This window comes from Giraffa tippelskirchi, chromosome 4, assembly GCF_054371585.1.
Source record: "Giraffa tippelskirchi isolate mGirTip1 chromosome 4, T2T-mGirTip1v1.2.pri, whole genome shotgun sequence".
NCBI lineage: Eukaryota > Metazoa > Chordata > Mammalia > Artiodactyla > Giraffidae > Giraffa > Giraffa tippelskirchi.
Window position 1 is genome coordinate 57010433 of NC_137278.1, and position 15175 is coordinate 57025607.

At 45.5% G+C, this 15175-nt stretch overlaps 1 protein-coding gene across 1 annotated transcript in view; it reads right to left on the bottom strand.

The window, feature by feature from the left end:
* Positions 1 to 6488: 6488 nt before the first annotated feature.
* TTL (tubulin tyrosine ligase) overlaps positions 6489 to 15175 on the bottom strand; it is a 34218-nt gene continuing 25531 nt past the window's right edge. Inside the window, exon 7 of the mRNA XM_081593547.1 lies at positions 6489 to 10147. Coding sequence (XP_081449673.1) covers positions 10033 to 10147 — 115 coding nt within the window. The 3' untranslated portion in view covers positions 6489 to 10032. The remainder of the gene's footprint in view (positions 10148 to 15175) is intronic.

The window sequence follows — 15175 nt, forward strand, 5'->3', positions numbered from 1 at the left end:
AGCACCCACGACCTGCTGGGAAATGTAGTTCCTCTTGGTCTGACGTTCCTGGGTCCTCCGATTTTACAGGGTCGACTAGAAACTAATACTGTGGAGCAAATGGGCCGGTTCAAAACCCTGCAGAATCGGAGAGCGGCGGATTGGCCCCCTCTCTTCTCTTCCGGCATCCACCCGTGTAGATCTTCCCTTTCCACTCAGAAAGCGGAAATCCGCTCTACGGCCAATTCCGCGTGTGAAATCTCCATCTTTCATTTGCGCTTTAGGACCGGCGGAGAGTGGTGTTCAAAGATTTGCTTCTCTTTCCTTGACTACTTTGCGATCCATTACTGATGCAGACTCTCGGAGTGACACCCAACCGGAGTCTTGGCTTCAAGGAAAAAGCAGTTGGGCACCAAACCGACTGCTCTCTACCCAACTGTAAAGTCGGGAAGATTCATCACTGGGACCGTCTAGTGGTGGTCCGCCCCCCCATTAGCCCCTCCCCGCGTCGTCTAGACTCGAGTCTTGAAGGGGAGCCTGCGAGGTGTGTGCAGGCGGGCGTCCTAGCCATAAGATCCTATAGTTATTTAGTCGCTAAGTCATGTTCAACTCTTTGCGACCCTGTGGACTCTAGCCCGCTAGGCTCCTCTGTCCATGGGATTTCCCGGGCAAGAACACTGGAGTGGGTGATCATTCCCTTCTCCAGGGGATCTTCCCCAACCCAGGGATCCGAGGATCTTACTTCCCTGACCAGGGATCAAACCTGTGCCCCCTGCAGTGGAAATGCAGACTCTTAACCACTGGACCTCCAGGGATCCTTTGAGTCTCTGTAAATCCTATAATCCATTCATCTCCCCAGAAAACGATTTGTCGGAGACCGTCTGCAGTTGTCTTTCAGCTTAATCTTTCCTGTGTCTGTGCGTTTAACAGCTCTATTGTGTACTGCGGTATAACTGACACACAATAAACTATGCCCATTTAAAGGGTTCCCGCTGGTAAGTTTGACCTATGTATATACACCCTGGGCTTCCGTGATGAAGCTATCATCACAATTAAGATAATGAATTCATTCACCACTTACAGAAATGCCCACCTGACCCAATTGCACCTTTACCTAGGTCAGGTGGTAATTCTCATTACTATATCAATTAAAAAAATTATCTTCTGTTTCTTTCTTATGTTTACACCATCAAATCTCCCAAGATGTGTGCAGTTGTGACCGAAATTCTGCCTTCTCTTCCTTTACAGCTACTGCTCCTTTTAAGAAAAACTCTCTTCCTCTATTCCCTCTCCCTTGGTCAGGAAGGCAGGAGAATGAGGGGATCATGACAGGTGCAGTCATTTCCATCAGCATACAAACTTGCTGGAAAAGCTGTTAGACAAAAAACAACTCACTGATCTCTTTCTTGTCCCCTTTAGAACACGGATCTTAAAAAGGTTGATCATCATTCCTGTCTCTCCACTGCTTTCAAGGTTCATCCATGTCTCAGCTTATTTAGTACTTCATTCTTTTCACAGATGATTAAGAACCCATTGTATGGAGACCCATTTTGTTAATCTGTTCACCTGTTGATGGACATTTGGATTGTTTCTGCCTTTGACTGTTGGGAGTAATGCTGCTAGAAACATCCATGCACAAGTTTTTGTACAGACATATGTTTTCAGTTCTTGGGTATTACAGCTATTTATGGGACATATGGTAACTAACTTTCTGAGGTACTGCCAGGTATTTCCAAAAGCAGCTGTACAATTTTACATTCCCACTAGCAATGTATGAGGGTTTCACTTTCTCCTGTCTTCACCAGTATTTACCCTCTATGTTTTAAAACTTATAGCCACCTAAGTACATGTGAGGTAGTATCTATTTGTGATTTCTGTGTTTCTCTAATGACTAGTGATATTGAGCACATTTTCATGTGTTACCATTTGTATATTTTCTTTGGAGAAATGTCTGTTTAGATACTTGGTCCATTTTTCAGTCTCTTTTTAGGTCTATTCAGCATTTATCTTCTTGAGTCAGTTTCATCAGTTTAAATGTCTTTCTAGGAATATGCCCATGGTATCTAATTTGCTGGCCTACAGTGTTCATAGGATTCCCCTATAATCCTTTTTATTTGTAGTAATATCCCTCTTTCATTCTTTATGTTAGTAATCTGAGTTCTTTATATTTTTTCTTCGCCAGTCTAACTAAAGGTTTCTCAATTTTGTTGATCTTCTTTGAAGCACCAACTTTTGGATGCATTGATTTTATCTATTGTTTTTCTATTCTCTAATTCATTTATTTCCACACACCTTTATTGTTTCTTTCTACTTCCTTTGAATTTAGATTACTCTTCTAATTTCTTAAGGTGGGAGGTTATGTTATTGATTTGAGATCTTTCTTAAAAATAGTTATTTAAATATATAAAATTTCCTTTAGGCATGGCTTTAACTGCATCCCAGAAGTTCTGGTATGTTGTGTTTTTATTTTCATTTATCTCAAAGTTCTAATTTCCCTTGTGACTTCTTTCTTCAATCCATTGGCTATTTAGGGCTGTGTTTTTTAATATTCATAGATTTGTGATTTTCCCAGATTTGTTAATGGTTTCTAGTTTTATTTCATTGTGGTCAGAGAACATATGTAGTATGATTTTAATAATTCATTGAGGCTTTATGGTGTACCATATGGTTTATTCCTGAGAATGTTCCATGTCTACTTGAAAAAATGTATATTTGCTATACAAATATATTAAATATATAGTTGGGTAGAGTGTTCTATAGATATTTGTTAGATCTGGTTAGCTTATATTGTTTTTTATTTCACTGTTGATCTTCTAGACATTATTGAAAATGGGAGATTGAAAGCTCCAACTATTATTTTGAATGTCTATTTCTGTCTTCAGTTCTGCCATTTTTTGCCTCATGTATCTTGGGACTCTTTTGTTAGGTGCATGTGTTTATAATCGTTGTATCTCCTGATGGATTGATCTTTTTATTATTATAAAATGTCCTTCTTTGCCTGTAGTGACAATTTTTTTCTTAAAGCCTATTTATCTGATATTTGTACGGCCATCTAAGCTCTCTCTGAGTTACTGTTTGCATGGTGTATTTTTTCCCATACCTTCACCTCTTGTGTCTTTGAATCTAAAGACCGTCTCTTGTAGATAGAACAGAGTGGGATTGTGGTTGTTTTGGTTTTTTTATCCATTTTGCCAGTCTCTACCTTTTGATTGGAGTCTTTAATCCATTTGTATTTAATGAAATTACTGATAAGATAGGAATTTATGCCTACATTTTGCTATTTGCTTTGTATATGCCTCCTACCTCCCCCCATTCCTTCATTACTGCCTTTTCTTTTGTTAACTATTTTCTAGTGTAATATTTTCCACCAGGGCTTCTCTGGTGGCTCAGATGGTAAAGAATCCGTCTGCAATGCAGGAAATCTGGGTTCGATCCCTGGGTTGGGACGATCCCCTGGAGGCAGGCATGGCAACCCATTTCAGTATTCTTGCCTGGGGAATCCCCATGGACAGAGGAGCCTGGTGGGCTACAGTCCATGGGGTCACAAAGAGTCAGATACGACTAAGTGACTAAGCACAGCACAGTGTAATATTTTAGTTCCCATGTCCCTTTTTACTATATATTTAAAGTCATTTTCTTAGTGGCTAATGTGTCTTGGGGTGGATGTCTTTGAATCTGTTCTACTTAGAGTTCATTGAATCTCTTGAATGCATTTTAATGGTTTTCATCAAAGAGGGAAAGTTTTTGACCACTACTTCTTCCAGTATGTTTTCTGCCACCCTCTCTCTCTTGCCTTTCTTCTAGGATTCCTGTTATGTCTATGTTGGTGTACATATATATTTCTGGAGCCTGTTCATTTTTTCTTCATTCTTTTTTCTTTCTATTCCTCAGACTAGGCGATCTCAACTGAATTCAGATTCACTGATTCCTTCTTTGGCCAGCTCAAACCTGCTTTTGAACACCTCTATTAAATTTTTCATTTGCTTTATCATACTTTCCAATGCCAAAATTTCTACTTTGCTTTATTCAGAAAACAATTTCTATTTCTTTAATGATATCGTGTCTTGGATGACACATCATTCTGTCTCTTTTATTTCTTTAAACATATTTTAAATAGCTGGATTAAAGTGTTTATGTAGTTAAGTTCAATGCCTGCGCTTCTTCAGGGATGATTCCTATTGACTGTTCCCTCTGTGGGGCATGCTTTCTTTTTCTTTGCATGTCCCATAACTTGTGATGAAAACATTGATAATACTATGGGGCAATTTTGGAAAACCACTCTTCCCTCCTCAGGGTTTATCGTTGTTTTTATAGTGACTTTCCTGAACTAATTCTGTCAAGCCTGAATTTTTTGATATATGGCCACTGAAGTGTCTGCTCTATTAGCTTAGTGGTCAATAATGATTATACAGAGATTTCCTTAAACACTTGGAACAAGTACATCTCCCAGTCTTTGGCACAGGACTGTGTGTGTGTATGTTTGTGTGTGTATGAAAGGTATGCCTTCATGCTCAGGCAGGCAGTTTACATCTCTGCCTTAGTCTTCACTTCCTGCTTGTGAAGATCCTCCTAGTCAGACAGAGGTGAAGGCTGAGGGAATTCAGTTCTCCTCTGGGCACGTACACAGCCTACACTTGTATTTTTAGGAATATACTGACGCTTTTCAAAACTTATGACCATCTCATTCCCCATCTTTCCCTTCTAAGTTTTTTTGTTGTTGTTGTTCCAGCTGCTAAAACCATCTCAGCAAGTTGAGGTGTTAAACAGTTGCTGCTGGTTATTTTTAACAGATGCACCCAGGGATAGGCTGCTCACAGTGGGCACACTCTAAGACAGGTCAAATAAAATAAACTCTAAGATGAGGACTTACATGAAACTGCCAGTCAGGCCAAATAACACCTCACTAGGAATGGAGCTTTGGGTGAGCTGCAGCACCATTCTGTACCCTCCAATGGCTGCTAGGCTGCTGGATTTCACCATGACTCTGGGGCTCTTGGTGTCCAAGGCTATCACAGAGCTAGATAAAGGGGATGAAAACGTGGCAAGTTAAAACATCACCAAACTTGCTGTTCTTATCAGTATGCAAACATTTTTCTTTAATAAACGTTTCCTGGATTGTTGCAAGCTTTTGGCTAATTTGCCACTGTTCTCATTGCTTTTATGCAAGATGGGATTTTCAGAGGCTCTTACTCTACTATTCCCCCTGATGCCTTCACCTGTGAATTTTGAAAAGGAATTTTGATTGCAGCACTCTTCAAGTTGTGCCACCAAATATCCCACGGACAGGGACTCATTTTCCTTTGTCTTTAGGGATGCTTTGGGGAAAACCTCTTTTAAGTTATTACTGGAACTTTTAGGCCATGGGAGAACATCAGCTTAAGGGGAAGGGGCAGCTACTAAAAGCAAATGGGACCAGACTCTAAAAGAAGTCCTTTGAACCTGTCCACTCTCAGGATTCTAAGTAGCCGCCTGCCTGGGTCCATGCATGTCTGCTGATCTCTGCACCCAACCTGTGCAGTCCCCCTGAATCCAGTGGGTATGTGTCATGTCACATCAGAAACTTGTTTGGAGTGGGGTGTTTAAGCCAAGGTTTCAGGTGTGGAAGCTGCTATGCAAGGCAGGCCAGCTATACACGGGAAAGGAGTTCAAAGCATCCAGCCTCAGTTGGATGGTTTGTCCACAAGTTACAAGTTTAATTACAGTTTACATAAGTAAAGCCCTTTCTAGCCATGTGACTAAGGGTCTGAGGTGAGACCAGTAGGTATTGATATGGTGGTGGTGGTTTAGTTGCTAAATTGTGTCTGACTCTTGTGACCCCATGGACTGTAGCCTGCCAGGCTCCTCTGTCCATGGGATTCTTCAGGTAAGAATACTGGAGTGGGTTGCCATTCCCTTCTCCAGGGGATCTTCCTGACCCAGGAATCGAACCCAGGTCTCTTGCATTGCAAGCAGATTCTTTACCAACTGAGCTACAAGGGAAGCCCCTAGGAAATGCCTGCTGGTATTTATATGGCCTCAGTAAAGTCTTAAGAAGGACTTCTTGAACTTCTGGCTAATTGGAGAAGGAGCCTCACTTTAAAGCACACAATCTGCAGCATGATTCAGATAATACACATGACGTGTAAAACATGACGGACTAGATTTTGGCAGCTGAAATTGTTTCAGTGCATCACCCTGGAGCAGCTCACAGTTTCAAAGGACAAGTCTATTGGCTTACATACCAACATTCTTAGGTCAACAAACAATGGCCATGTATGTGCTTGTTTTTGCAGGGCCCGTGAGCTAAGTTTTATTTTTTTTTAATATTTTTTAAGAGTTAAGGAAAAAAAGAAGAATATGCAAGAGAGAACCAGTTGGGCTTGCAAAGCCTAGAATATTTACTACCTAGTCCTTTATAGAAAAAGTCTGCCTGCCTCTAGGTTAACAGAATCACGGATTCCAATAACCAGGCATATCGAGGACAGTCAACACCCACAGTAAGATGAGAGAACCAAAGGGGACAAAAACACTTGAATACGATTCCTTTAATGCACCAGGCATTCAAACATTCATAGAATCGCCTTGTTTCAGAAGTCATTTCCTCTTAGGTACAGATTCTGTGTCCAGGAGCAGAGACGGTTTTCTCCACGGCACCCACTGGTGCTGTGGGGACCCACTCCGGCACTTTGTCTTCTCTGGTAGAGTCCCCATGACCCATGGCAAGGCTGGACGCACCCCTGCTTGACACAACCTCCACTTTAATGGAAACAGCCTTTGTAGCGTTACCACTGCTTGTGGGTCCGTCCGTTTCCAGCACAACCAGATGTCCCAAGTCTGGGTCCATCACCCTGAGGCGCTCCTGAAGCACCACATTAGCTGGTTAAGTCCACCAGCACCTGCTCCACTATATCAGACAGACACTGAGGCACTTTCATGTCCTGGCGAAACAGTTTACAGTCATCATAGGAGTCCAGTGAGACAGAAGGGGCTTTCCTCTCAATAATTCATTTGTAACCCTAACACATATTTAGCAGATTTATAAATTCATGTCTGGTTACATTTGACAACAAGGCTTCACAAAGTAGATGAAAGCAGATTTAAGTAGATGAAAGCACAGCTGAGTTTCCAAAGGCTATGACGGGGAGCAGAGAGAGAGAACTTGTTTGGATGGAATATGCTGTATATCATGTCAGCATCCAGTAATCCTTAAAGAAATGCCTGGCCTTCCAAAAGGAATTTTTAAAAAATCCCTAAACCTTATTGGATTCTTCCAAGGTAATAATGTTATCTGTCCTTCCTTCCTTCTCCAGCAGTGGTTCGAGGCATCTCAACACATCTGACGCCTGAGGTTCAGACCTAACTGGCCAGGGAGGAGGGAGGTGTGGACACCAACATTCTTTAAAGCTTCCCCAGTGACTCCAGCAAATTATCAGCATTGAGAACCTTGGCCCTCAGGGTTCTCCAGCCTTCCTAATCTCATATGTCCTCACTGAATGCCCTTGAGGTAGTCCCTGGATCAGGCAACAAGTTCTTCCACAAGATAAGAAACTAAGGCACAGAGGTTCGTGGGTTTCTCTGATGCTGTGCAGCCAATGAGTTGAGACTGAAATCAACATCTCCAAAACAACACCACCACTTCGTTCTCTAGTAACTGGCGACATGAACACAGACTACACGGATGAAGACTGACTGGGGGCAAGGCATGACCATCTGTGCCAAGGATATCACTGAAGGGTATGGAAGAGTTCTGTGCCAGCTGTTCTCCCTGATCAGACATAAATGCACAAAACAGATACTTATTTGAAACCACGTGAGGAATGAAGCATAATTTCCTCTTTAAAGCCTTTCTTCCCTCACATATATTGCTATCAATTCTGTTTTCTTAGAAAACCCATCAAAATCCACAGACTTCCTAACACCTGGATTCTTAGTTCTGTCACTGTAAGAGACACTGGAAAATTCTCAAATGTCCCTGTAATTTAGGTCCAAAAGATCATTACAAATCTGCATTTGCTTGTGACGGGACTACAAAATTCTCCCTGCTTTTTTTCCCTCTTGTTTTTTGGCCGCACTGGACAGCATGCAGGATCTTAGTTCCCTAACCAGGGATCAAACCTGTGCCCACTCTAGTGCAAGTGTGGGGTCTTAACCACTGAACAGCCAGGGAAGTCCCGAAAACCTCCCTACTTTTCCCATCACTGGCCCACACAGACCTCCCAAGCCCCAGGATCCTATACTTTCTCCATGGGTACGCACCTGCCCACAATCTACTCAGAATCTCCCCAAACACTAACCCATCAGCTGCTCTGGGCCTCTAGGATTCCAGTAACACTTGTTTTATTTTGCTCTGGATGCAAACTTCATCATCTATATATTCTGGGTAACCACTGGCACATTTATTTTTTAATTCCAAACTGCGGGGCGAACCCAGCCGGCTGGGCCTTCCTGCACTTCACCAAGACACAATACTTTCACATCCCACACCCACTGCTGCATCCATGAAATCACTTCCTTCATGATTTCTTTTTTTACCATCAGCTCCCACATCTCATCATATTTGAGGTTGCTTTTTCTTGGCTTTGTAAAGAAGTCTCTCCTGGCTGCAGAACTCTTTTCTGATGACAAGTGGAGATGAATAAGGGAGGGCACATGTGCCAGAGAGAAGGACCGCATTCCCCCCACCCCCACAACCAGGGTCCTGGGGTGGAGGGTACATGCCTGTTCAGTGGTCTGCGGGGATTTCCATGCACTGTGCACTCAGCTCACACTGGACACAAGTGGCATGTGGAGGCTCCTTCTTGCTAGTGACGTGGCCTCCTGGAAAGTCTGTAGAATATTCATCTACGCCGTGGGTAGTAGAAACTACACCTAAGGGGACACTGCTAACATTTGCTGATTGACAGGGTGCCATGTGCAGCTCTGAAACCACATCTTTTCCATTTCCAGAGATTCCCTCATTTGGGTGAGACATACACTGATCCACAGCCTCTCCCGGACCTTGAGAGGAACAAGGAGACGAAAAATCTTCCCTGGAACAAAACCTAACCTTCCAACTCCTAAAGAAGGTGTTGAAAGAGCAAGAAAAACAAAATGGGGAGGAGCCCCCTGGGGTGGGGGTGGGTGAGTGGAATTCTACTCTCCTGGAGGGCTTTTAATGAAAGTTAAATCTTCTGAGAAATGAACAAAAGGGAACGTATCCAAAGGGCATGTAGAATTCTGGTTAAAACAAGGAGATTTGAGAATTGCCATAATTGTCGTATTTCAAAGACCCACCCCACCACCCACACACACCCAGCTATTAAGTAAAGCAAGACATTGTGTTTTTTCCTCTCTCATGCTTATTGAATGCTTATGGGTTCACAGCAAACTTTGCTGCTTGGTTTCTAAAACATGCAGAGAGCAGACTGAGAGCAGCGTTTGGCGCCCAGCCCACGCCAGCCCTGACCGGTGACCGGCCAGACACCATCAGGATTGGGGTGATCACGTCCCCTGGCGGCGAGGCGGCGCCCGCACAGCCAGGCCCCAGGGACAGATGGTGAGCACGAGTCCAGACGGTTGGGGGAGTGACTGGGACGAGCGGGGCAGGGGGACCCATCGGCCACCTCCTGAGTGCTCTCACATCCCGTCCCCACCCCAGACTGGAGGCCGCAGCTGGGCACAGAGCTAAGGCACTAACGCAGCAGGTGGACAGTCACCAACCAGGTCCGACGGCTGCCACCTCTGGGCAGGAGAGACGCTGCTGCTCAGAGCGCTGCCTTAGGATATTAATTCAGATCTTTTCAAAGAATGAGAACGTAAAGTAAGTACATCCCTGTTTTTGCCCCTTAGAAGAATATCTGGCTCTCCCGTCTGAGAAATGTGCTGCAGTTTTCGAATCTCCATAGCAGGGCCGAGAGCTCCACTCAGGGACCCCTGGGCAACCAATCACTCCTGGGGGAAACTCCTTTGTTTTCTCCCAGCACAGACGCCTCTCTTCCTCCCTTTTGGCTTGACAGCAATTCAGACACATCTCCTTCCCCTGGGGCAGGGCCCCCCGCGTGCTTCTTCTGAGGCATCTCTGTGCACCTCCCTGGGTCACAGCTTGATGAAGGTGGCTGGCTGGGGGGGCTGCTGCTCCGTGTCCGGGGGCGGGAAGACGCTGGCAATGGCTATGTCCACGATGCCCTGGCACAGCTCTGCATAAAGCTTCCTGAAACAGGTTTGGAGATCTATTATTGAGGATGCACATCAAAGTGCAGGTGAGAAAATCAAAGGTGGTTTTTAAAAAAAAAAAATCAGGATTGTTTAGTTGCTAAGTCCTATCCAACTCTCTTGCAACTCCATGGACTTTAGCCAGCCAGGCTCCTCTGTCCATGGGATTTCCCAGGCAAGAATACTGGAGTGGGTTGCCATTTCCTTCTCCAGGGGATCTTCCTGACCCAGGGATGGAACCCGAGTCTCCGGTGTCTCCTGCATTGGTAGGTGGATTCTTTACCACTGCACCACCTGGGAAGCTCTTTTACCGGGATCTGCCCCAAAATTCCATGGTATTTATAAGACACGTGTCAGCTGTCCATACAAATACTGCAGGAAGTACTACTGCATGAAGATAAAGCATCCACTCAACGGATATTTCTGGAAGGTCTTGCAGGTGAACAGACAAGGCAACGCCTGCTCTAACTGCAGGGAAGGCAGGCAATTCCAAAGAGAACAGGGGAATATTGCTTTTCTGTGGGAGGGGGGTACACATGGAGACACAAGCTCTCCCCAAGGAAAGCACCCATGTGGTGTGGTTGAGGGGCCTTTAAGGAAGACTCCTCAGAGTAACAGCTCAGCTGAGACCGGGAGAACGAGTGACATGGGACAGAGAATGGATGACAGGGCAGAAAAGAGGAGGAAGGAGAGGGGAGTCAGACACAGAGAACGAGGGTGATAAGATCATCAGTACCATTTTTCTAGAGGCCACATATATGTGTTAATATACAATATTTCTTTCTGTTTCTGACTGACTTCACTCTGTATGACATTCTCTAGTTCCATCCATGTCTCTACAAATGATAAAATTCTGTTCCTTTTTAGGGCTGAGTAATATTCCACTGTACATACACACCACACATTCTTTGTCTAGTCCTCTCATTTGCAAAGCAGAAATAGAGACACAGACGTAGAAACAAATGTATGGACGTCAAAGTGGGAAGGGAGGGGTGGGATGAACTGAGAGATTGGGATTGATACATATATACTATGCATTAATATAAAATAGATTAAAATATAATATAAAATATAAAACTAACGAGAACCTACTGCATAGCACAAGGAACTCTACTCAGTGCTCTGTGGTGAGCTAAATGGGAGAAGGAAATCTAAAGAAGAGGGCATATATGTATAAGTATAGTTGATTCGTGGACTTCCCTGGTGGCTTAGATGGTAAAGAATCTGCCTGCAATGCAGGAGACCCAGGTTCGATCCCTGGGTCGGGGAGATTCCCCTGGAGAAGGGAATGGCTACCCATTCCAGTATTTTTGCCTGAAGAATCCCATGGACAAAGGAGCCTGATGGACTATAGTCCATGGGGTCACAAAGAATCAGACAGGACCAAGTGACAAACACTTCCATAGCTGATTCACTTTGTTGTAAAGCAACTATACTCCAATAAAAATTAAAGATAATACTTAAAAAAGAACGAGGGTGAGATACAGAGGCAAAGGAGGGGAGGGAGAAAGAGAGAGGAGGGTGAGAGAGAGGAGGGGCCGTGCAAATAGAGTGAGGGGCACCCACCAAGGAGAGAGAACTCAGGAAATCTGAGAAAGGGGACCGTCGCAGTGTGACGCAGGGGACAAGGTGGGGCCTGATGCCACATGCTGGCACCTGGACTTCAGCTAGAGGCCAAGGAACTACCAAAGCCAAAGAGGAAAACCTCCCATCCAGAGCTATACGGAGGCCCTCAAACTCTGCACCCCCTTGTTCCCTACAGGACTTTTGTCTGCTTCACACAGCAGTGTATGAGGCCCCAGGGCAAGCTCTTTTAGGACTGGCTCCAACATAGGGAAGGCTTCCCAGGTGACGCTAGTGGTAAAGAACCTACCTGCCAATGTAGGTGATGTAAGAGATTCAGGTTTGATCCCTGGGTCAGGAAGATCTGGAGGAGGACATGGCAACATGGACTGAGGAGCCTGGTGGGCTACAGTCCATGGGGTTGCAAAGAGTTGGACATGACTGAAGTGACTTAGCACACACTCATGTCAACAGAGGGAAAAACCAGAGACATATGGTTCAAAGAGAAAACCCACATCTGAGACGATGCTCTGGGCCAGATGTGCTTATTTGCTATGTGCCTAACTTGCTCAGGACACTGCTGGGATACAGGTGGCAGGAGTCTAGGCCAGCCCAACCTGGAGGAACAGAGGTCTTCACTGTCCTGATTTCCAGAAGATGCTATCTCCCAATCTCTACCAGGTGGGAAATCTTTACAACCGAATTCCCGTCCCTTCTGATCCAGTGGCAAATCTCTGCTATTATCCTCATCATAGAAACTTTCTCCCACCCCTCATCCCCTTCTACTGCCCTTGAGGCTGGAATTGCTATGTCCTAACCTTTTGTAAGGCCCTCTGGGAAGAGAGCTCGTGCAAAGCCATGCTTCTGTTGTCTGTCTTGGTAAGCCCTAACTGCCGGCTGACCTTCGTTTCTCCTGCGAGATGTCTGCTCTTTCCTATCTCCCCTCCCCCCAACTCCCAGCCCCCGCTTCTTCTGTCTACATGGATCAAGCCCCATGGTCAAGGCTACACCACTCAACCTTCCCCTTCTGAAGGGACAATGACCAGGAGGCCCGCACGGGAGGGATGGTAGCTTGGGTCTTGGTAGTCTTGGGTCTTGGCAAGTCACCAAGAGCCAAAACCATTGAAATAGACAGTGTTTGGTGTTCCATGAAGCGTGTCATTAGCCACCTTGGGAAGGATTTTCTGAAGGGGATGCTGGGGACTGGGGGAGAGGACACAGCTTCAACCTCGTCAAGTCAACTCACAACTTTGGTATTTCTGGCATAGGAGGTGCCCAATATACAAGCAAGTATGGGTCTTTGAACATCCTGCTATGTTCATACAGCAATACAAGTAAGTCCTGTTTTAACACATACACAACAATGGAAACCGTGCTTCCTGAGTAAAGACTTTCCTTTGACTATGCCATCGTATCATCATCTCCATCAACTCTTTTCCCCATTTGTCCTTTAGGAAGCAAGGATAAAGGCATTTGAAAGTTTATTTCCTTCAAGGACTTCCCTGGTGATCCAGTGGTTAAGACTTTGCCTTCTAATGCAGAGGGCACAGGTTTGATCCCTGGTCAGGGAACTAAGATCCTCCATGCCTCGAGGCATGGCCAAAAAAAAAAAAGTCAGGAAAAATCATATATCATTGTTGTATAAAAAAAAATGTTTACTTCTTTCAGCATAATAACAGGACCCATCCACCTCATCATGTGGCCTGGGTTCCTTAGGGCTTTCCAAGCCACCTCACAGTAAGCCCCCCATTCCAAGAGCTCTCCCTACTCAAAATTATGCACCTAAAAGATAGAAGAGCTTCCCTTGTGGCTCGGTGGTATAGAATTCACCTGCTATGCAGAAGACCTGGGTTCGATTGCTGGGTCAGGAAGATCCCCTGGAGAAGTGGTTGGCTACCCACTCTAGTATCCTTCCCTGGAGAATCCCATGGACAGAGGAGCCTGGAGGGCTACAGTACATGGGGTTGCAGAGTTGGATACAACTGAGTAACTAACACTTTCACTTCACTTCTTCTAGAAGATGGAATCTGTTTCTTTTCTATGACAGCAACTGTAACTCAAAATAATTCAGATAGTAATTATGTCTGGCTCCCTCCTCCAGTGGACTCTTTAAGGATGCTCATTTTTACATGTTTCTCAAAACCCTGCTCTTCTGCTAGACCCTACAGCTCTCATCAGGACTCTGAGCAAAGGAGATCCAGCAGATGGGGAGTAGCTTTGAGGGGCTAGTGAGATGGAGCCCAGAGAAGACAGCGAACCCTGATGCCTAGTGGCTTATCACTAGAGGCCTCTGTCAGGCTCCAGCATGACCAGATCCTGCAGAGCATCTCAGCAAGCAGGTGAGCCTTCGCCAGTGTGTGGATGCCACTGATCGGAAAAGAGGCCAAGGATATTACCCATCCCTCCAAATGAACTGAGAAATTGCTGTTTCTCTGCCCTCCCTAGCCTTCAATCCTTATGTGAATAAAAGAGGCAGATCCACCTTTTCCTATCCAGAGACTAGAGATCAACCCTTGAACCAAAGCTGGAGGCAGAATTGACCAGGCCTGATGAACAGAACCTTGGGGGTCATGGAAAGGGGGAGGCTGGGTCTTAGTTGGGTTTTTGGCTCAGGACCCCAAAAGAGGGGAGCTGGACATTTACTGAGATGGGCAGCTCTGGGGTGGGGCACCCACTGGACATCCACACAGCTCCTCGTAGGATGCCGGGAAGACAGGTGCAGATACTGGCCTGGGACTCAGGGATACAATGTAACTGGCTGGCTTTAAAATCCAGGTGTGCAAGATGGACTTGGCTGGAGACCTGGAAAGAGCAGTTTCTGTGAGGGTGGATGGAAGTCAGCCTGGAGCAGACCACAGTGTGGGTGGGGACTGAGGAAGAGGAGACAGTGTGTGCAGATGTGGCTTCTCCAGATGTGTGGCTGTGGGCATTTCCCTGGTGGTCCAGGGTGTAAGACTGTGCTTCCGGGGCAAGCGGTGCAGGTTCGATCCTGGGTTGGGAAACTAATAAGATCCCACACGCCATGCAGAGTGGCCAAAAAAAAAGGAAGTGTGGCTGTGAAGGGAGCAGGGAGGGAGTGGTCAGGGGAGCAGGACAGGGCAAAAGAGGAGGGCTTTTTTTTTTCCTTTTGGCCTCACTGCATAGCAGGCGTGTGGGATCTTAATTCCCTGATCAAGGATTGAGCCTGTGCCCTCTGTATTAGAGGCAAGGAGTCTTAACCACTGGACCGCCAGGGAAATCCAGGAGGGCTATTTATAATCACTGGGGAAATCTGCTGGGTACCACATGCTGGCAGGAAGTATGCAGCAAAGAGGGAGAAGATAGCTGAGCACAGCATCCTCATCCTGCCCTCCTGCCTGGAGGGAGGGGACCGCGTCAGAGCACAAGGAGGGATGTACCGCCGACAGGAAGGACAGGATAAGGCAGGCACCCCTAAGGATGTGATGAAAGGAGAATGTGAAAT